Source organism: Panthera tigris, chromosome A3 (genome assembly GCF_018350195.1).
Source record: "Panthera tigris isolate Pti1 chromosome A3, P.tigris_Pti1_mat1.1, whole genome shotgun sequence".
In the NCBI taxonomy this organism is placed as follows: Eukaryota; Metazoa; Chordata; class Mammalia; order Carnivora; family Felidae; genus Panthera; species Panthera tigris.
The window spans coordinates 62,164,140-62,186,994 of NC_056662.1; the positions used below are offsets into that span (position 1 = coordinate 62,164,140).

General features: G+C 44.4%; 2 protein-coding genes across 11 annotated transcripts in view; one reads left to right on the forward strand and one right to left on the reverse strand.

Moving 5' to 3' along the window:
- Positions 1-17,078, reverse strand: part of FER1L5 (fer-1 like family member 5) — a 52,638-nt gene extending 35,560 nt beyond the window's left edge. For all 10 annotated transcript variants that reach the window (XM_042981266.1, XM_042981263.1, XM_042981264.1 and 7 more), the window contains exons 1-14: positions 16,865-17,078; positions 14,920-14,972; positions 14,210-14,301; positions 13,392-13,500; positions 11,615-11,669; positions 11,044-11,153; positions 10,063-10,191; positions 8,950-9,012; positions 8,127-8,177; positions 4,439-4,469; positions 3,714-3,829; positions 3,358-3,481; positions 2,867-2,919; positions 947-1,015 (exon numbers count right to left, since the gene is read on the reverse strand). In XM_042981266.1, coding sequence (XP_042837200.1) covers positions 947-1,015; positions 2,867-2,919; positions 3,358-3,481; positions 3,714-3,829; positions 4,439-4,469; positions 8,127-8,177; positions 8,950-9,012; positions 10,063-10,191; positions 11,044-11,153; positions 11,615-11,669; positions 13,392-13,500; positions 14,210-14,301; positions 14,920-14,972; positions 16,865-16,949 — 1,140 coding nt within the window. In that variant the 5' untranslated portion in view covers positions 16,950-17,078. The remainder of the gene's footprint in view (positions 1-946; positions 1,016-2,866; positions 2,920-3,357; positions 3,482-3,713; positions 3,830-4,438; positions 4,470-8,126; positions 8,178-8,949; positions 9,013-10,062; positions 10,192-11,043; positions 11,154-11,614; positions 11,670-13,391; positions 13,501-14,209; positions 14,302-14,919; positions 14,973-16,864) is intronic.
- A 74-nt stretch (positions 17,079-17,152) lies between these two features.
- Positions 17,153-22,855, forward strand: part of KANSL3 (KAT8 regulatory NSL complex subunit 3) — a 49,979-nt gene continuing 44,276 nt past the window's right edge. The window contains exon 1 of the mRNA XM_042981273.1: positions 17,153-17,170. The gene's annotated coding sequence lies outside the window, so the exon portion shown is untranslated. The remainder of the gene's footprint in view (positions 17,171-22,855) is intronic.

Here is a 22,855-nt window from a genome sequence, read left to right on the forward strand (position 1 = left end):
GCATGCGTGCACGTGCGCACTATCTCTCTTTCAAAATAAATAAAATCTCTTCCTATTTTAAGAGTCTATAAAATCACCCAGGAAGGTAGAGATTATGAAGAATGGTTAAAGATGATGCCTCACAGGAGGCAGACTAGGGAAGCTTCTAGGAGAAGCAAGGAAGAGGGTGCCAGCAAAGTAGAGGGGAGCTCATTAGTGATTTTTGTGTCACACAAATGTAAGGTATAAGGAAAGCAAAATACTCTCTGGGTAGCCAAATAGAAGCCACACAAAGTTCTATGCACTCATCCTTTTGACAGTGCTCAAGTTATCTTTCAGAATTGCGTATTCTTATTCTACATGCAGCTCTTAGAAGCCTGGCATGAAGTCAAAAAGCAAACAAGGCTCTCCCAGGCTTTAAGAGAACTGGCATCTACACCACTGATAGGTGACTAAGAAGGACTGAAAAACTATAAAAATCAGACCACAGAATCCCACAAAGAGCATCCTGGAGCCATTTAGCATAGGCACAAATAGCCCATACTACATGTAGCCCATATACTAACTATGTTCCCACAATACCTCTAGGCCATTAACAAAGAGCTATAATTATCTTCAGGGCACTTTGCCTAGATGATAAGAAAATGCACAATGCAATTCAGAATAAGTCTTTAAATCAATTTTAAATGATTTTTTGGTTTTGTTTTGTAATGTATGTGAAAGGGCATTTTAAGTTTTCTGGAAAGTTCAGTTGTATGGCCCATTCATTTCTTACCACTGGACAAATAAAATAAATTTTCTGTAACATGTCCTTCTTCATGTTCCCCATCAGGCAGATCCTGCCCCCCATCCACCCCATGCTTCTTGGTCCCTACCTTCTATCCACACCCGTACACAAACACCCAAACTTTCTTTCGTTTGTGGGCCATGAGGAGGAGAGTCGTCAAGATGGAACAGCGATATCTACCTGAATCCGGAAGGTCAGGAGCTGGTTCCATATTGGGTTCTCGGTTTGGGTCAGCACATTTGTCTTGAGCTAGAAACATTCCACAGCAGTGTCAGTGCCAGCCTGTGCCCTCCTTCCTCCACTGGCCTCAGCTTCCAGCCCTTCCAGCCCAGCCCACAGATGGATGCTTTCTCCAGCACAGGGCTGATCACGGGAATGGTCTAAAGACACTTTGACAACTTCTCAGCTACAACTTCAGTCCTTTGTGTATCTTCCCGTCTCCAGATTCCCTAATATTTGCCCTTCAATCATCTTTCAATTGACTTTGTTTTTATTTAAAAAAATTTTTTTTAACATTTATTCATTTTTTGAGTGACAGAGAGAGAGCACAAGCAGGGGGAGGGGCAGAGAGAGGGGGAGACACAGAATCTGAAACAGGCTCCAGGCTCTGACCTGTCAGCACAGAGCCCGATGTGGGGCTTGAACTCATGAAATGCAAGATCATGACCTGAGCCGAAGTTGGATGCTTAACCAACTGAGCCACCCAGGTGCCCCTCAATTGACTTTGTTTTTAAATAGTCATAGCATTACTAACTTTCTTATATGAATGCATACACATAGATTTTGTTAGATAAACTCTAAGATCCCAATAGAAAAGTGAACAAAAACCATGTCGACAGTGGCAGTACACAATGTAATACCCTTTTCCAAAGCATCACTTGACTTCATTTTTTTTAAGTAGGCTTCACACCCAACATAGGGCCAAATAGGGTGCCCGAACTCATGACCTGGAGATCAAGACCTGAGCTGAGATCAAGAGTCAGATGCTTAACTGACGGAGCCACCAGGCACCTCTACTTGACTTCATTTTTAAACCTGGCTCTATTCTAAGCAATCATGTTGGTGAAATCAAGGTTGGTTGGACTGATTGAACTTTTTAATACACACTAAGAAATCAGGGCGCCTGGGTAGCTTACTTGGCTAAGTGTCTGACTTCGGCTCAAGTCACGATCTCATAGCTGGGGAGTTGGAGCCCCACATTGGGCTCTCTGCTGTCAGTGTGGAGTCTGGAGCCTGGAGCCTGCTTCAGATCCTCTGTCCCCATCTCCCTTTGCCACCCCCCCCTTGCACGTGCATGCGCTCTCTCTCTCGCTCAACAATAAACATTAAAAAAAATACACACTAAGAAAACCACAGAGATACTAAAGTTTTTGAAAATTTTGTGCCACCTATCACCCAAGATCATCTCCCTAGACCAGAGCACCCAAACCCCACTCAGTGTGGTAGTTTTAAAATATGTCCACAAATCCTTTGGTATATCTTCCTTTGAAAGGTAGACACTGATTTCCCTCCTTTTATGTATGGGCTAGATTTAATGACACTTTTAATAGGTAGAATATGGTAGAAACCAGGGTTTATGAATTCTATGGTTTATGAATTTAAAGAGACAAACCTCTTTAACCTTAACCCAGCATTCCCCAAATTTGAACATAGGATCCTTTTTTTGCACATAACATCCATTAGCACACTTTGGAAAATGCTACTCTCTATTTACAGAGGATCATGGAATGTCAGCAACTCTCTGGCCTAGAACCTTCCATTTATAGACGAAGAAACCAAGGCCCAAAGAAGACAGTGACAGTTTCAGTGTTGTTTGTGGGCATGTTGTTTCATTCACTCATTCACTCATTTGTGCCCTTTGTGTATATTTGGCTTTCACTGGGCATTTTCTCCATGCAGGGCACTGAGCACAGCTCTGGGATACAGGGTGACTAATCCATGGCCTCCACCTTCAAAGAGTTCCTGGTCCAGTGATCAGTCACAGCCCATTGATGGAGGAACTTAGATACTAATCCTGGGCTCCTGCCCACCAACTCCATCTTTCCCCATACACCATCTAGGTGACAATTTCTCTAAACCTCAGACCCTTTCTACACTTACCTTTTCCCCAATTAGTTCCACCTCCAACACAGGACTCACTAAGTGCTGTTTCTCTGTGAACAAGAGTTACAAGATTTATGAGACAGAAGTATTTTTTTTTAAGGGGAGGAAATGGAGAGGTGATAGAACCACTTGAAACCCTATGCCATCAATTGGCATGGTGCCCTCTAGGCAGACCTCTCCCATTTCCACTCTATCTCTGTGTGCTGTATGTGTCATGGCACATAATGGGCAGCAGGGATGGGTGCTAGCATAAGGAACTGTGAGTCTGCCTCTGGGCATCGAAGACAGTCAGGGACATATGGCCAATTTTAAAGGGTATCTGTAGGGCCTTCATAAAACAAATTTTGGTGGATTTCCGTCTCACCTGTTCCTCTCCACCTAAATCTTAGGTTAGCACCAAAATGGAACAGGGAAGCCCCAGGAGAATCCAGGTCGCCACTGTGTAGGGAACCTCCAGAGTCACTCCCTCCCCGCCACCTGACTCTAACTGAGATGAAGGTCCTCCGCGCAGTAGATGAAGAAATGTAAGTAGGCCAAGTTGACCGGGACCACCGTCGACTTGAAGATCTGAGTGCTGGTGTCATCAGTCCCATAGGGCAGCTTTTGATCTACCTGTAGAGACCAGACCTGATAGGGTCAGAGTCATAGGATGGCCATGGCCATGGCCACCAGATTTGGCTTCCCCAACATTCCACTTGGTATAGGGGAGGGATGGACAATCCTTGAGTGGCACAGTGTACGAATTAAAGCAGGTGAAGATCAATGGCCACACTGGGGGCCCAGGGGTACCCTACAGAAGCAGCTACAGTAGGAAATGTTATTGGGGTGTCTAGGGAAGCCTCACCGGAGCCTGGTCTCCCACACTGAGGACACAAATGGTGACTTTCAGGTAGCCTCTCACTCCATTGCTGGGTTCATTTGGCTGGCAGAGGCCTAACCATTTCCTCAGGAGTGTGTGACCTGGAGGGGCAGAGGGCCCATGGGAGACTGGCCTTCAGTCTCCATCCTTCTTCCCTGAAACCAGGAGAGGGGTGTGGAAGTGTGTCTCCTAAATTCTGGTTCCCTTACAGTAGCAGAGGAAAATGGGAGTCACTTCTACCACTGGGCAAAGCTAGTATACTCCCAGGCTACCAGCCATTGCCTTTAGGAAACAGAGACCCCTCTCTCCCATCCTGGGAACCTACAGTTGTTAGTATCCTGGTCTGAGAGAGGCAAGCATTTTCCCCAACCCTAAGTCCAAACCTCAACCTGGTATGTATGTTGTGGCCAGGTTGTGTGTGATGGTTACAGTGGAAACCTCTACTCAAACATCAGTCCCCCAAGACTGGCCTCAAAAAATAGAAATTCAATTCCAGGTTGCAATAAAAGGTTAGCATTTGATCCAAAGGGATGCTTTGAAGTTTTACAGAGAAAGATCTTATGATTATAAATATTATCAAATACAGAAAATAATTCATACCCTCTAATACTCTCCCCCCATGTGTTGAACATACAGGAATTTTGAGATGTTTGGACAACTGATCTGCTTTTTCTCAGAAGGCACACGTATTTGCAACAACTGTTACCTACCTGCAGAACGGTAGATAAAACCAATATCTGTCTGGAAAGACAAGAATAGAGTAAGGATTAGTTACTCAAGATTTTCAACACCAATGAACAATAGTACTGTACTGACAGTATTAGCCACCAGTGCTTGAGAACTTGCCTTGCCCTAACTCCTTTACTCTTTACAACAACCTAGAAGTTGGTCCATTATTACCTCCACTCTGCAGAGGAGGGTATTTAGTGTGAGAAAAGTGCCTAAAGTCTTACAACTAGTAATTACATGAGGAGATCTGGATTGAAAGGATCCTTAACCACCACATAGCACTGCCTGGCCAACATAGCATTGACTCTTCCCTGTTTCTGGATTGAGAAAGTTGTCTCCCATCCTGGGGAAGAGGATGGTTAAGGGAGGAGCTGGCAAAGAGACTATGGGCTTTCCCTTTCCCCTGGGAGAGGGTTTCTGACCAAGGCCTGAGGGTTGTGGTACAGGATTGAAGGTGGCGGGTGGCAAGGCACCGCGAAATATTCAGGTCACCCTTGTATCCCACATCTGAAGGTTCTATAGAGTAGTCCCCAAATTCTTCATGTTAGGTCTGCTTTAAAACCCAGTTACCCTTTTGGAGTGTCTGGGTAGCTCAGTCGGTTGAGCATCTGACTTCGACTCAGGTCAAGATCTCCTGGTTCAAAAATTTGAGCCCCATGTTGGGCTCTGTGCTGACAGCTCAGAGCCTGGAGCCTGCTTCAGATTCAGTGTCTCCCTCTCTCCCTGTCCCTCCCCCAACTCACTCTGTCTCTGTCTCTCTCTCAAAAAAAAATAAACATTAAAAAAAAAACACCAAAAAAGTCAGTTACCCCTTTGGGTTAGGTAGGCAAAGATTTTTTTTAGCTACAACAAGAAAAGCACAATCCATAAAAGAAAAATTTGATGAGGTGGACTCCACTGAAATGTAAAACTTCTGCTCTTTGAAAGACACTTAAGGAAATGGAAAGACATCATATACTGGGAGAAAATATTTCCAAGTCATATATCTGATAAAAGGACTTGTATCCCAAATATATAAGAAAGCCTCAAAACTCAGCAGTAAGAAAGTGACCCAATGCAAATGAGCAAAAGATATGGACACTTCAACAAAGAAAATATATAGGTGACAAATAAGCACATGAAAAGGTACTCAACATCACGAGTCACTGGGGAAGTGTAAGTTAGAATCACAGTGGAATACTACTCAGCAATAAAGAGGAATGATTATTAACACATGCAACAAAATGTATGAATCTCAAAATAAATATGCCAGTGAAAGAAGCCAAACAAAAAAGAATACATGCTGTATTATCCTATTTATATAAAATTTGAGGAAATGCAAACCAAGTTATAGTTCTAGAAAGCAGACCAGTGGCTGGCTGGGGATGGGAGTGGGTGGGATGGGGGTGAGAAGGAAGAATTACAAAGGAGCACAAGGAAACTTTTGGGGGTGATAGATGTTCATTATTTTGATTGTGACGATCGTTTCAAATGATACTTTTTAAAATATGTGCAATTCATTGTATGTCAATTATACCTCAATAAAGCTGGAAGAAAACAAAGAAAAACTCAGGCACCGCTAATGAAGAAATAGATCCAGGCAGTGATCATCAATGGCTGTTAAGGACATAAAAAGAGAGACCAACATACATTCTGTGCCTTCTGCTGAAGTCATTTTGCCAGATAATGGACCCAAATCTAGCGAGCCTCTAGACAGCAAACACCTGGGCAGAGAGGTATGTGAAATGATCCTTCAGAGATGCGGTCAGCAAAATCCAGACTAGAGGAAAACTCTACAGGACAAACTATCCACTTTCTTTAACAAATTACAAGGAGAAAAAGGGAGCGGGACCAACAGAATCACAGAGACCTAAAAATACATTTTAACCAACTGCAGAGCACGCACCTGGTTTGGATCCTAACTTGAACAAAACATAAAAGGAATTCATAAGATAATTAGGGGAATTTGAACACCGATTAGTATTTAATGCTATCCAGGAATTATAAAGGTTTTAAAATGTGATAATTACATTTGTTTATGCTTAATAAGATATTTATGTATAGAAATATTAACTGAAATGTTTAAAAATATGATGTCTGAGATTTGATTCAAAATAATCCAGTGGGTGGGGAGGTAGGCCAGGGGTAGACAATACATCACTGGCAATGAATTAGTGAAGTTGAGTGATTGGGATGTGGGAACTCATGATACTATTCTCTCTGCTTTTGTGTATGTTTGAAATTTTTCAAAGAAGTAATTTAAGGAAAAAGACTCATTGGGGCGCCTGGGTAGCTCAGTTAGTTGAGTATCTGACTTCAGCTCACGTCATGATCTCACGGTTTGTGAGCCCAAGCTCTGCATCAGGCTTGCATAGGGCTTGGGCTGGCTGCTTTCAGCATAGAGCCCACTTCAGATCCTCTGTCTCCTTCTCTCTGCCCCTCCCAGGCTTGCACTCTTTCAATAATAAATAAACATTTATGTATTTAAAAAAAATTTAATGTTTATTTTTGAGAGACAGAGAGAGAGACAGAGAGAGAGACAGAGAGAGAGACAGAGCATGATCAGGGGAGGGGCAGAGAGAGAGGGAAACACAGAATCCAGAGCAGGCTCCAGGCTCTGAGCTGTCAGCACACAGCCCAACATGGGGCTCAAACTCACAAACTGTGAGATTGTGACCTGAGCTGAAGTTGGATGCTTAACCCACTGAGCCACCCAGGCTCCCCCCCCACCAAAAAAAAAATTAAAAAAAATTATTTTAAAAAAAGGCTTAGTTTTCTCTCATGTCTATAAATTATTTAACAGTTCATTATCATTAGTCCTTGTCTGGAAATTGTGCGATGGTCTTTGCCGAAAGCACAACATTTTTTACTACCTGCCATATAACCTCTCCAGAATCTCTCATTTCGAAGCCCATGTTGCTTCTTTGAGGGACAGGTCATGACTCTTCATGTGCTTCTTACAAGTAGTGAGAAAGAAACCTTACTTTGATTTGTCCTAAATATACCTTTCTCAACACGGAAGACTTTCCCAGGGGTTGCCAGATTTAGCAAATAAAAATAGATGCCCACTTAAGTTAGAACTGCAGATAAACAATGACTACATTTTTAGTATACGTATGTCCCCTGGAGTATTCGTCAGGAGCCATGCAATTATTTAGGACATACTTGTATTTAAAAAGTACCTGTTGTTTAAGATTCAAATGTAATGGGACATCCTGTATTTAATCTGGCAACCCTACCTTTTCCTGATCTTCCTGGATTTGAAGAATCTTATTTAGCCCTTCATGAATGTCAGCTTTCCATATCTCCCAGCCTGTGTCTTTCCAAAGCAAACCTTTCTTTCTGTTCTCATAGACAGCAATTTTCTCTGTGTTTCTTAGGTTGGCATTTTTGGACCTTCTGCTTCCATTTCCTGGAGGCAGAGGTTTGAAATGTGTCCATTGTATTCAACATGGCACCCAGCTCTTTCATAAATGGTACACACTTTTATCCTTACAACAACTCTGTGGGTTGAGTATGTCATTATTCCCATTGTATATATGAGAAAGAGATTCTGAATAACTTGGGTAGATTCAAATCTGGATATTTCTGCAGGAAAATCCAAGTTTTTGCCCCTAGACTCAGGCATGGAACCCATGGTGAGTCTCTGTTAATTGTTTCACCAAACCTCCTCCTTCATCCAGAGCTCACTTGGAATCTCCCAATCTCTGCGTTGAATCTCATTAGTGTGGAATTCATCACCTGCAGAGGGGTTCCCAGAAAGATTTGTTATTCACATCCCTCATTTCCCCCATCCCCATGGGAGGGATTGTAAGGGCACATTTGGAATGTATTTAATGCTTCCTAATGGCCCTCTAGAATTTATATAATGTTTCCTAATGGCCCACACTTCCACATAGTTCTTCTCATCTAATTCTCAGAGGTACCCTGTAAGGTTCAGAATTTTAGTTCCATTTTACTGATGAGGAAATCGATCAGAGGGTCCAATCCACTTGGTCAACCCAAAGATCAGCCCAGAGAAAACTGTTGCACTTGACTTTCTCCATTGCATGCTGTCCTGATCATTTCCCATGTTCCGGTGTTCCCAAGAACATGTACACTCTTCAAGGGAGAGACCTCCTTGCTCCCCTTAGCCCTGTGATGGGCACATAGGAGGCATTTGGTAACCACACATTCACCACTGTTACCGAGTTTCTTCTGATAGGGAATGGAATGTCCCATGTTGAGGGAACATTTGAGGGGTCCTTTGGTGACATGAGAATCCTGGCACATGGGAAGGGGCTATTCACCTCGGGGCCCAGCTCAGGGTCTAGTGATTGGTATTCTATAACATTTGTTAAGTGAATGTGGGAAGTCTGGGCTGCCAGGGAGTGACGAAGGTGGTGGAGGTTGTGTCTTGGGGTCAGAAGGACCATCTGAAGTGACTGGCTCCAAGGGTGGGGGTGGGGAGCTGAAGTCCTTCCGAGGATTGAGGTGGGACAAGAAAATGGACCCATATTGTTTGGCTCCTCACCTGGATTAAGATGGTCTCATCAAAGAACTTTGCAGGCACTTCATGAAAATTCTGGAAGAAGATCTGAGGTAGAGAGAATGGGGATAGGGGTTGGATGACATTTCTTCTACCACTTCACCCAAGGACTCAGTAAGCCTGGAGGCTCAGAATAGCAAGCTTCTTGCCCCAGCCCTTGCCCATTTCATGCTCTTCCTCCAGAAGCAGAGGCCTGCCAGGCTCCTGCAGGGGGTGTTTTGCCTAGGTAAAGGGCAGGGGTAGGGAATCCCAGGAGGATCTGTCATGAGCAGCTCAAGGCCCAGCTAGCTGCCCTGGGATGGAGACCCAAGCCTTTGCCTCCTTCTAGATTTCCCCATCAGTCCACTGCTCCCCAGCCCCTGCTGCAGCCAGAAACCTCTTTCCCAAGTGCAAACCCAGCCCCGTCACTCTCCTGATTCTTTCCATGACTCCCAAGTGTCATCCATGACAGGGTCCCAGTGCACTTTGCAGGTTTCCCTCCAGCCACTCCCCTCCAGCCACACTCATATCTACAGTTCTGCCAAGTCCTGCTGCTTCTCATTTCTAGGCTTCTGAAGACACAGTTGTTTTTTCCTCACTTTTAATTCTCTATGATGTCCCTCTTTCACTGGTAGATTCTTCCTTGAAGGTTTCAGGAGCCCTTCCTCAGTCCACCCATTCCTCCCTGCTCCCACTGTGCTTTAATCTTTGGTCTATTCACTGATTAATTCAGTGAGTAGTCATGGACTTCCAACTGTGTATCAGATACAATACTACAGCTTAGGGCTTCAGCAGTGACAAGACATACATAGTCTGGGCCTGCATTTCATGCTGCATTAACAGCACCCCCAGATCAGATCTCTGTTAACCCCAATCTTATCTCATTCTCATTGTTTATGTGTTCACATGCTGGTTCCCTCCACAGTCTACTGACTCTTCCAGTGTGAGGCTTCGAATTATTTCATTTGTATTTCCAGTGCCAAGCAGTGCTTGGCCAATGCTCAGTCAGTGTTTGTGGAAGATGCAAGCTTGCCTGATGCCTGAGGGAAATGCCCAGCCTCTGGCTGGCCCACTTGGCCCAAGTGCCCTGTTCAGCTCTGAAGGTCATGTGTGGCCCACCTCATTGAAGAAAGCATTGTTTCCCATCTTGATCCGTGTTTTGTGCTGGTAGCCTCCAATGACCACCTTCACCACCGGCTTGATGTTGTTGCCCATGAGCTGTCGGGCTTCATACACCTTCACTCGGACCTACAGGGGAACACAGGGGAACCTCATGTTGGGGCCTGGGCTCCCCCTTTTCCAACAAAGACTCTTTTCTTAAAGAACAAAGTGTTCTGATGAGAGGCATCTATTGCAGACAGAAGGAAGACACACAGGGAGCTGCCAGCCTGAAGACAAGTGCTGGGAAGGCTGTGGCTCCTTCTGTTTCCTTTTCTGGGAACTGTCCTCTCCACTGCTTTGTCCTTTCCATCTTGTGTAGACTTAGTGTTTCTCAATTGCTATGGACTTGTTACAGAACACAGAATGAAGTCTAATCTTACCCAGTTTGTTGGCTTTTTTTTTTTTTTACTTTTGTCTACAATCTTTTTAAGGAATTAAGAATTTTAAAGTTCCATGCAATTGAATCAATGATCTGTGATTTACTTTCTGACTTGTTATTTCTCCTTCCCCTTTATATATTTTACTGGGACTCAGACTAGATTAGAAGGAAGGAGAGGAAGAGCAATGCAGAGCCCAGAAAAGACCCAGGCTGGCTGAGGCCCAAGGGGAGAAAGAACAGGAGTTGGCAGTGGCCAGCAGGGCAGAGTCATGGAAACTTGCCATCTTACTATAGATAGTAAACTGCATATGGATCTCCCAGCCCAGGCTATGGATTGGCCTTTCTCCATGAGGCCTTACGTGTCTCCATCAAGTCCAGGGACCCTTCAGGGAATGATATACATACAGAATGGCACCCAGAGAAGCAAGATGTGCAGCAAGGTTCAGAAGACCGGTAGCTCTGGCCCTTTGCCATGACTTTGTGGAGAGATGGGGATGAACTGGGAATGCAGTGAGACAGTCAGGTGAATCATGAGGACTTTCAACCTGGAAGGTCCTCACCTGAAAGTGCTGAGGCTTTGAAGACAGAGGCTTGGACATGGTGGAGCTGGGGACCATCAGTTTCTGCATAGCCACTTCTCGTGCACTTATGCCCAGAAGGTCGCCATCGCCTGGGGAAACACAGTCTGGGTGGGCTCTCGGAGGCTGGGGCTCAGGTTTTGAGGCAATGGCCACATTTCGTTGTTCTATCCCTAGTGACTAGGTGCTGACTAAAACCATGGCCAAGAGGCCTCAAAAGGGGCACATATCCTCCTCAGAAAATAGGCTCTCTCTCACTCTCAGTAATCCTGGGCCCCACACTCCACACATGGGGGGCTCTTAGAATGGCTATTCTTGCTTCCCTCTGCAGCCATTGGAGGCTGGGGTTTATCTTTAGAGATGTCAAGTGGAAATACTGGCGGGGCCGGGGGGGTCGGGGACAGATAACCTCAGCTAGGTGTTTCGAGATCTGGCCTCTAAACCCTAACCTGGTCATAATCTTTCTGTAGGCCTTGAGGGATGGCCTCAAAAGTCCCAAAGAGCCCATCCAGCTATGCTTGGAGAAGAGCAGGGGTAAGTCCCAAGTACATACCTATCTTCTCAATATCCTGGTTTCTCATAAGGGCCACCTGTAGAGTGACAGTGCACTGCAAGGCAAAGGCAGGGGAGCTTTAAGCCAGATCCTGCTATCCTTGGCCGCATCATAACACTGGAACCTTACCTGGCCTGGCTGAATTCATGCCCAGTCCCCCTGTGGGGAGCGATGATGGCCATGGTACCAGGCCATGCCACGCCATGGGGTCTGTGAAATCTGGGGTGGAGGGAGGTTATGAACTAGTAGGGGGAGAGCAATGGGTTATAGCAGAGGGGATGTGGAGAATAGAAGAGGCACATGGTAGTGGTGGTGACAAGGGGGGTGCGGTGGGGTAGGGAGGAGAGGGAGAGGCACCTTGGGACCAGTCCAGAACTGCTAATGCCAACAGCAATCCTCCTAGCCCAACATCTCCTGACCTCAGGTGAGGACTCCTGCAAATACCTCTTAATTAACCTCTTGCCTCCAAGTGCTCACTACCCATCCAAACTCTAAACCTTTGCCAGAATTGCTTCCTAAACACTGTGTAAGTGCCCTAACCGATGAGAGTAAAGTCACAACTCACCAGCATAGACCATAAGGCCCTTCACCTCAGGCCCCTGGTCTCAGCTAGTCTCAGCTCTCCCACCACTCCCTTCACATCCTCCCAACTCCCGTGTGCCAGCAGTACAGCAACCAAGCCTCCCTGCACCTGCTGTCTGCCTCTGTCTCCCTCCAGCCTTCACACATGCACCTTACACCCTTGCCTGGGATTGTCTTTCTTTCCCATCCGTTGGGCAAACTTGGGCCTACTGAGAAACTCAATATACAAAAGGACAGTGGCCAGACCTTATATAAAAATGGAACTCTGACCCACATCTGCAGCAATCAATTCAGGAAACCAACCCAATAAATCTACAGTAACCATTCTGGGAAGTCAGCCTGCTATTTCTAAGTCAGGCTTGTAGGAAGTCGGAGTACTCCTCTAGCAACCAGTCCAGGAAGTCAAACAATAACCCCTGTAACAATTGGCCCCAAATAGCCAGGACTGATTAATTAATTAATTGACTGATTAACTAATTAAACTGATTGACTAATTAATAACTGATAGCTTCCCTAATTTTTGTCCTTTCTTCCCACCTAGGACCAACCAGAGAAAGCCAAATACATACCCCTAACCAATCACATAGGATGCCCAGCTTCTAGCTGGTCCGCTTATAGCTTCCCCCACCAGTAGCCTCCAATTAGGGCACACCGAGAGCCTTCCCTGTTTCCACTGTACAGCTTTCCCCCTCCTCTGCCTGTCTTTGAGTCTCTGCCAAAATACATAACCAGGTCTGCATAAACAGCCTTTGCTTATTCTCCTTTGGTTGGTCTTTGTCTGCCTCCATCTATCTCAATCACATCTTTTACAAAGCCTTCCGCTACCTCCCACATGGAATCATTCACTTCCTCCTGACCTCAGTGACCTAGCCTTCCTGACCCTTGTGCTGGAGCACTTGTCACTGTGAGTGGTATCAATGGACCATGGGCTTCATTCAGTTTTGCATCCCAGGCTTAACACGGTGGCTGACACCCAATGGACAACTGACTAATCAATCTAAATGGGTAGATGTAGGGGTGAGAGGGTAGATGGATGGCAGGATGGGGAGGTCAGGGAGGTGATGGCAATGTGATGGGGCCTCCTAGGGCAGGAAGTGCTGTCTGGTGGGGGCATTGGGCCTCTGTTAAAGTGGAGTAGCCCAGCTTCACCGGCTCCCCCCACTCCTCTAGCCACCATTCCTGAGGCCCAACTCACATCTGTGGACATCATGGCATGGTTAAGCAGGGTCAGGTCCTTCACAAAAAGGACGTTGCTTGGTTTTTGCACCAAGGGCTGGAGCAGTACTGTAGCCCGGCCAATGAACCTGGGGAGATGAGGAATACATATAAGATCCTGAGCCAAGGGGAAAGGGTGTCTTCTGTCCCAGGCATGACTTTATTTATCTAGGGTTTTCTCTATTACAGGCTGTGTTGTCCATACAGAGGCTGAAGGAAGAATGCAGTGATGTGAAGCATCCACCAGAGGACGCAGGGTTCTCGCGTCTCTGGTAATTGACTTTGGAGCTCTGAGCACTGGGTGCCCAGTTACTGGCTCTGCCCTGCCCAGCCCCTTCCCAGAAGCTCCCTCTCACACTCCTCCTGAATGGGAACAGTACCACGTAACAGCTGATTGGACCGGGGGTAGACACCTGATGGAAGCTTGGCCAATCAGATTCCCCATCCCAGGAATTTTGACTTGGGATGCCCTAGCTCCAGTCTCAGTGGGTGTTAGTCTCCACTGGGTACTAGAATGTGTCCATGATGGGAAGCCAGGGTTGGGTAGAGAGAAGCAGAGATTTGAGATCCTGTGGCTTCAGAAGAGACAGAACTGCCCCTGGCTTCCCAGGTTCCTGGTTCTAGTCTGCATACCCAGCCTCACCACCCTTCCGCAGATCCCCCACCATTTTTTCCCCCATTAATTAGCTGGAATGGGTATGATCCTTGCCACCTGAGTGAGCTATGGATAGAGACAGGAGATGCAGCATGTGCTGTGGCTTTTGATCAGAGTCAGCCTCCGGCCTCTCTCTGCCTCACCTTTCTTTCTTTATTTCGCCCATGTCCCGAAGGATGATTTGCAGACAAGAGTCATTTGGCAAGGAGCAGTCCCAGAGGTGCCAGATTAGCGTCTGTGGGAGGCACGGGGAGGTCAGCATCTTTCCTCCACCCTCCCCTTCCCACCCTTCTAGGAAAGGAGGAAAGATGCAGGGAATGCGCTGGCACATTGTTTGTCTTCAACTGAGGAACCTCTCTCAAGTCTGGTTTCTTTAACAGGATGGCATTAGCTACCTTTCACCAAAATGCTGAGCATCCTTCCTGGACTCCGCAGTGTGACTGCAATATCATGGGCATCTTAGTAGTTATGGAGTTTGGGGACCTGGGTTGGGGGTGGGGGATATGGATGGATGGAAGATGAGAGGGATCCTGCACAGGGAGCCTGGTCTCTGCTTCAGGTTTCTGGGAACATCAGGATGGCCAGGTTCGACAACATGGGCTATATCGTGGGTCCATCCCCGGAGTGGAGGGAAAGGGCCAAGAACAGCTCTCTGGGCAGATGTGGCTGCTGTGACCCTCAGACCTGCACAGCCATATCGGCTCAGGGGCTCCTCCCAGGCTGAGATGCCCTAGCCTTGGGGAAAGCTTGTGAGGCTCCCTATCCTCTCTCTAGAATTCTGAGCATTGCCAGGACCCAAATTCACTATTGGGGTTGTCACTGCTTCTTTTGGATTTGTCCTGATGTGTTTTACCTCATTCCATGTGGGGTTATTCCCTTCCACTTCACTAGTTCTCCTCTTGACATCTGCAAAGGTACCAAGAGGCTGTCATTGGTGGTAGGAAATATTTCAAACTCTAGGTTCAAGTGTGGTAGAGAGAGGTAGGACTCTAAGAAAACTTCAAATCTACATTGGGAGATGTGCCACGAAGTTGATTCTTAACTCTGGGCATTTCAAAATTTCTCACTTTTTGTAAGAGTAACATCATCCCATGTGACAGATAATGTGTTTGCTTCATTTTCTTCCATTGTACATAGTTCCTAGTCATCTTGCAGCCAGGTGGTGCCGCGTGACTCGTTCTGGCAAATGCAGTGTGGGAATGATTTTCATCACTGCCAAGATCGGCTCCTAAAATCTCCCAGGACATTCTTCCTCTCTCCACTCTTCACATCCACCCTCACGATCTATGGGCAGGGTGGTGCCAGGATGACTTTGCAGCTAAAAGCAGCAAGCAGCTGGTCCCTAAACCCTGCTTGGAGGAGCCACTCAGGATTGCTGCCCCATCAATGCAGGACTTGGTGTGAAAAAGACATAAACTTTTATTGTGTTAGGGCATTGAGATTTAAAGGTTTGTTTGTTACCAGAGCAAAGTCTAGTGGACCTTAAGTCATGCCAAAACATCTATAATGGGTTGAGAGTTCTTCATCCACTAAAATCCCCTTCCTCCAGAAATATCTTTAACAAAGAACAATCTATAGAGCTGCAAAGAACCTCTAAATTGCTAAATTACCTTGATATCCTTCCCAAGAAAAGAATGTGAAAGACGGGGAGAGAGAGTGTGTATGCAAGCATGCACTTGCTGGGTAGTGTGAAGGGGTGCAGGGTAGTGGATGGTATATGGGGGAAGAGGGGCTCGGAAAGGTGAAAAGGGAATGAAAAATATCAAACATTCAGTTATAAGAATTTGTAGGTAAATCTGTGGGAAAGCCCTGGGATTTAGGCATCTTTGTAGGAGGCATTTCTGGGAGGAGAAAGATAATGCCTTCGAGGTGGTAGGAAAGAAGGCTCCGAATCAGGCTATCCCCTGGCTCACAGCTAAGACACACTAAACGTCCACTACACCTCTCTAAACCTGTACCTGGGGACATCAACATGTATGGCCCTTGAGCCTGGAGTCCCAGATGTCCACTCTCTGAGGGGTGTTGTCACATTCAGTGAGCACGGTTTCACAACCCAGAAAAAACAAATTAAGGAACCTCATTCTTTACTCATGCCTGTTATAGAAACTACTGTGCCTTCTTTCTCTTGGCCCTAATTTTCTCACTCCCCACATGTGCTAGGAAACCTCATTTGCCTGCTTCCACCTCCGCCTACTTTCCACCAACAGACTATTTCTCCTGGCCTTCTTCTTTTTTGCCCCCAGCTCTGTGTTACACAGACATACTTAATCTTCTTCACATTCTCCCCCAAATCCTTTCATCCCCCAACCTTCTTGGACACTTTTCCTTATCTATAAAAAATGGAGACAATAAAACTTGCCTCATGGGATCATTGTGAGGAGAAAAAATCATTATGTTTATGAAAAGGCTCTCATAGGATGGAATGGTCATTACTGGATGTTGTACAAAGAGCTGTACACATATTATCTTTTAAAATCCTCACATCGATCCTATGAAGCAGGTACTTTTTTTTTTTTTTAAGCCTCAGTTTGTGGCACAAGCCCTAGTTCACAGAAGCAGCTTGAGAAGTATTAATCTTCTCTTTTCCCTGTAGCCATTTCCCTGGAAAAAAAACGGGAGGCAGAGATGTCATAATAGGAGAAATAATAGCAATAAACATAAGTTTTGAAAGAACTGGATGGTGTCTACCTCACCTTTCTGTCACACAGGGCATCTTTATAGAGCAGGGCACCAATAAGTCTATTTTTTCACTGAATGCATGTTCCCTCTTGGGGCTCTCTCTCCATCGTGGCTCTCACCTTGGAAGTAGATGGACACGCAGGGTCTGGGTGGGGGGCTTAGGGGTGGGCTAATCTTGGCTGACTCCACGACAACCCGCAGCATGTCTTCCACCTCCTCCTCTCCTTCCCTCTGCAGCAAAGCCTCCTTCTTGGAGCACCTTGGTCCAACGTTCTCCCAGGGCTCATGGGGGTGAAGAGAGCCCCAGGTCTGTTGCTTAGCAGTAGAAGTGATGTCACAAAGGTGAGTGGTTCTTGGTTCTGGAGAGGAATGGAGGGGAACGACAGGAAGAAGAAGTCACAGGAGTATGGAGCCAGTGGCTTGAGGTGACTGGGCCTGTAGAAACAAAATAATTTGGCCACTTTGCGTTTCCTCTTTCTTTTCTCTTTCTGTCTTATTCTCACCGTCCTGATTTCAAGATCAGGTATACAGTTAATGTTTCCTCTTTACATAAGCAAGTTATCTGGAGTGAATCATTGCCAGAGTCACACAATTTAGATGAGAAAATAAGAGAAGCGAGGTGATGTGAGAAAAGGAATAGGGAAATCAAAGACTGTTTCAATAAAGATTCAGGAGAATCCCTTCCTAATGTGTAAGCAGATATGTAGGCCTCCTTTTTTCTAAAGGAAACCTAAGTCCAGAAATGGGTCTGTCTTTAAAAAAGGGAAAAAATCAGCTTTTTCATTAATGACCTCTTATGTCACTTTCTTATGTAAAGTGAAAGAAAAATCTCAACGTCAGTACAGTTTTGCTATGGCATCTTGACTACTCTTGAGGCCTCTTGTCATTACGATGGAGCTGGATCATTTGCTCTCATCTCTTCCACACTAAGATTTCTTCTGCTTAAGGTCTGAACATTGTATAAATTGCATCTTATCCAAAAGTGCAAAGATTAATGGATATTTTAAAAACATATATAAGCCAATGAAACAATTTAACAGTAACCTCACTATGCCTCCTAAAAGATGCATGGCTTTCAAAAAGCTACATGTGGGGAAAAAGCTATATGTGGGATCTTGGTGCTACAACTGGTTTCCACTGCAGCAGATTTAAAAAGAAAAAGTTCTTCCTGACAGTTTTTCTTGAAATCTGAACACAACACAAAGCTTTTTGCGTTGTTCATGATTTTCCAAACCAAACATCATTGACATGAAAGGCAAACCCTGAAAAGGAAAAGGCTGATAGGTTTGACCCCATAAAATTTAAATTCCTATGCAGAAAAACATACCTTAAACGACAAATATCAAAGTAGGTAAATACATACCTATGTGCAACATAGGTATTGTTTGAAATGTTAGTAGCCTTTTTAGCATGAGCTTTTTTAAAATGTATGCTTTTTTTAAAGACTTTTTTTAAGTAATCTCTACACCCAATGTGGGGCTTGAACTCACAACCCCAAGATCAAGAGTTGTATGCTCCACCTGACTGAGTCAGCCAGGTGCTCCTAATGTGAGTTTTTATAATTCAATAAGAAAAAGACGAATAGGGGCGCCTGGGTGGCGCAGTCGGTTGGGCGTCCGACTTCAGCCAGGTCACGATCTCGCAGTCCGTGAGTTCGAGCCCCGCGTCAGGCTCTGGGCTGATGGCTCAGAGCCTGGAGCCTGTTTCCGATTCTGTGTCTCCCTCTCTCTCTGCCCCTCCCCCGTTCATGCTCTGTCTCTCTCTGTCCCAAAAATAAATAAATGTTGGAAAAAAAAAAAAAGAAAAAGACGAATATTCCCAAGGAAGATGGGGGAAAGTTTATAACATATGATTGCCCAAATGGACCAAAAAAAAAAAAAAAAAGATGTAGCAAAAATCAGTTTCTGTTCATCAAAGAAACTAAATGAGATACCATTTATCACTTTGCCAAGTTGGATTCCAAAGCACCTGCCCCCCACCAAGAAAAGATGTAAAAAATTTTGAGCCCATCAAGAACAACCAAAGAAATGCAAGAAATCATTTATCATCTCCCAAATTAGCAAAGAATGAAAAAAACGGTAAGACTGATGTGCTGAGGAAGGAACAGGGCAGAGAGAAGATAAAAATCCCTACATGGCACTAATGGGAGAATAAATAGAAAAACAGCAGAAATCTGGCCCAAGATAAGTACCAGGGAGAGAGAATAAAGGGTGGGAGAGATGGAGCAAGAAGTGCTCTTTTTGGTCATTTCTACTAATATTAACCTCTATGTTTCTAAATAGCAACCCTTGAATTTTTCAATTTGACACATTGTCTATTAAGTCAACTCTTACCCTATCTGTCATTTCTTCTGGCCTCCCAGCGTCTCTCTCCCAAAACTTCCTGATTCATCACTTTCAGACATTTCTACTGCTGTTTATCATGCACAGGAGTTTAGGTTTCTCTCACTCTGCCTTTTCTGCATTCTGTTCTCCCAATATAATGATACCTCATCTGGGGACTAAATCTATATTCACTATTTTCTTTACTATGATGATGTATATTTTTTCACTGCGTATCAAGTAATATACAGTTGACCTTTGAACAACACATTTGAACTGTATGGGTCCCCTTGTTTTTTTTGTTTTTTAATTTTAGAGAGATAGAGACAGTATGAGTGGGGGAGGAAACAGAGGAAGGGAGAGAGAGAGAAAGAGACAGGGAAAATCCCAAGCAGGCTCCACGCTTAGCCCAGAGCCCGACCTGGGGCTTGATCCCACAACTTTGGAATCATGACCTGAGCAGAAGTCAAGAGTCAGTTGCCCAGGCCACCCAGGCATCCCTGTGTGGGTCCACTAGTGAGTGGATTTTTTTCAATAAATACAGTACAGTACTGTAGATGTATTTTCTCTTCCTTATAATATTCTTAGTAACATTCTCTTCTTTCTGGCTTACTTTATTATTAGAATATAGTACATAACACATATAACATATAAAATATGTGTTAATTGACCATTTATATCATTGGTAAGGCTTCCGGTCAACAGTAAGCTATTAGTAGTTAAGTTTGGGGGGAGTCAAAAGTTATACATCGATTTTCGACTGTGCAAGGCAGGGTAGTTGGCATCCCTAATCCCGGCATTGTTCAAGGGTCAACTGCACTCTCATTCCATATCCTTTCTTATATAACTTTGTATTTTACTGTAAGTTAGGGGTGCTTTGTTTTTTCATTTGCTTGCTCATCTTGAAAGTCTGACCAAGTCTTCCAACATCCTTCAGTAGCTCTGTGATACTCCTTCCCCTCCCCCCCACCAAGTAATCTCTACACCCTATGTGGGGCTCGAACTTATGGCCCTGAGATCAAGAGTTGCATGCTCTTCTGACTGAGCCAGCCAGGTGCCCCTGTGATACTCCTTTTAATACAATTTCCCCCAGATTCAAATCCATCAGTTTTTTTTTTTTTTTTTTTTTTTTTACCAGTTTTACTGTTTTTCCTGGGGATATCCCTCCTGGCCTTCTGTCCAGCATACACTGGTTGCTCCCCAGCCCTGTAGCACAGCTACCATCCCAGCACTTCCCCTCACCATCATCTTTAGAATTCCCTGTGTCTGCTTCCTGTGTTGGATCCTGTTTCCCAGATCCCATGTCTTCTTCATTCTTAAGTTACTCTCTCATCCTAGTGGGACACACTTTTCCATAGCTTTTTGAATTTTTTGAGTGTCTGCTGGTCTGTACATGTCTTTACTCTGCCCATGCACTAGATTGATAGCCTGGCTGAATGTGTCAGTCAGGATGGGTTATGTTATAGTGAGATAACAAACAACTCCAAAATCTCAGTGGTTTAAAATAATAAAGTTTTGGGGGCTCCTGGGTGACTCAGTCAGTTAAGCATACGACTCTTGATTTTGGCTCAGTTCATGATCTCATGGTTCACAGGATTGAGCCCCATGTCAGGCTTAGTGCTGACAGTGCAAAGCCTGCTTGGGATTCTCTCTCTCCCCCTCTCTCTGTCCCTCCCCTGCTCATGCACATGCACTCTTTCTCTCTCTCTCAAAATAAATATTTTTAAAAAATAAAGTTTTTTTATAGCAGATTTACTGATATATAATTCACATACCACAAATCCAGGCTTTTAAACTGTAACATTCAGGTTTTTAATATATTCACAATGTTGTGGGACTATCACCACTAATTCCAGAATATTCCATCACCCTAAAGAGAAATCTCATATCCATTAGCAGTCACTCCCCATTTTCCCCTTCCCCTAACCTCTGGAAACATGTATCCACTTTTTTTGTCTATGGATTTGCCTGTTCTGGACATTTCACATAAATGGAATTGTACAATATGTGGCCTTTTTTGACTGGCTTCTTTAACTGAGTGTAATGTTTTCAGGGTTCATCCATGTTGTGACATGTATCAGTACTTCACTCCTTTTTATGGCTTAATAAATCCACTGTATAGATATACCACATTTTATATATCCATTCACCAGTTTATGACATTTAGGTTGTTAACACTTTTTAGCTATTATAAATAATGCTGCTCTGAACACTTGTATTCTTGTTTTTATGTGTACATGTTTTCAATTCTCTTGAGTATACCTGTAAGAATGGAATTACTGTTATGTTTAACTTTCTGAGGAACTGTCAGACTGTTTTCCAAAGTGGCTGCATTATTTTGCAATCCAGCCAGTAATGTATGAGGATTTAAATTTCTCCACATACTTGCCAACACTTTTTATCATTTTTTAAAAAAGGAGTCTTGGGGCACCTGGGTGGCTTAGTCGGTTAAGCATCCAACTTCGGCTCAGGTCATGATCTCATGGTTCTTGGGTTCGAGCCCCACGTGGGCTCTGTGCTGACAGTGCAGAGCCTGGAGCCTGCTTCAGATTCTATGTCTCCCTCTCGCTCTGCCCCTCCTCAGTTTATGCTTTGTCTCTCTCTCTCAAAAATGAATAAATGTTAAAAAAAATTGTAATAATAATAAAAAAAGTAATCTCTCTGTCCAACACGGGGCTTGAATTCACAACCTTAAGATCAGGACTCTCACAATCTACCGACTGAGTCAGCCAGGTACTCCTTACCATGTTTTTGTTGTCACTGTTGACTTTTTAGCCATCCTAGTGGATATGAAGTAGTAAAGATTTATTTTTCAACTCGAACCATGTCTCTTGCCTTGATGTCATGCTATCTGCCAACCAATACATAGACTAATGAGCCAACACAGAAACCACACCCTATGTCCTGGGCTATGTTCTCTGCTGAAGGATATAAAGAAGGTTAATGCCCGTGACTTTGAGGATCTACTCTTTATTTACCAAATACAGGAAAGTTAACACAAGGCAGTCTATGGTCAGTACCAAAATTCTTACTGGGACAACTAGGGCCCTGCAGGTTCTGGCTTATGTCTCTCTCCAACTTTGTCTCTTTTCACCTGTTTCCTAGTTGTACTGTTCTCACCTTTTTTTTTTTTTCCCCTTTAATGTTATCAAGTTTCTTTCTGCCTCAGAGCCTTTTCCCCCCTGTTCTTCTTTCTCCTGGAGATCTTCTCTCCCAACACATACCACATTATCTCATTCTCTTGGTTTCAGCTTCATTGTTACCTTCACAAGGACAACTTTCCCATCACCCAAGCCAAGGCTGGCTCACTGTTCTATATGCTCATCACCTTGCTCTTTATCTAATCACAGTAGGCATGGTGGGGAGTGGAGCTGTGAGGGATTAAATGCCTAGGTTCTGGAGCCAGACTGTCTGGGTTCCAGTTCTGCCTTTGATACTTACTAGCTGTGTAACATCAGGCAAAATACTTTACCTCCTTGGATACAACTATAATAGAACCTAGCATATAAAGCCATTGAGAGGGTTAAAAGAAAAAAGTCATTTAAGTCACACCTGGAACTTGTTTGGTATTCTTTAAATGCTAGCCCTTATTTTCACAGTTATAAATTTAACAATTTTTTTATGTAGATTAAAAAGAAGCATGCCTCATCAGTGCTGTATCCTCAGCACCTAGCACAGTACCTATCACATAGTAGGAATTTAATAAATATTTGTGAGTGAATGAATGAATGAATGAAGGCCAAGTGTATCCTACAGGATATCAGAGGAAGGAAAGGCATTTTAGGGAAG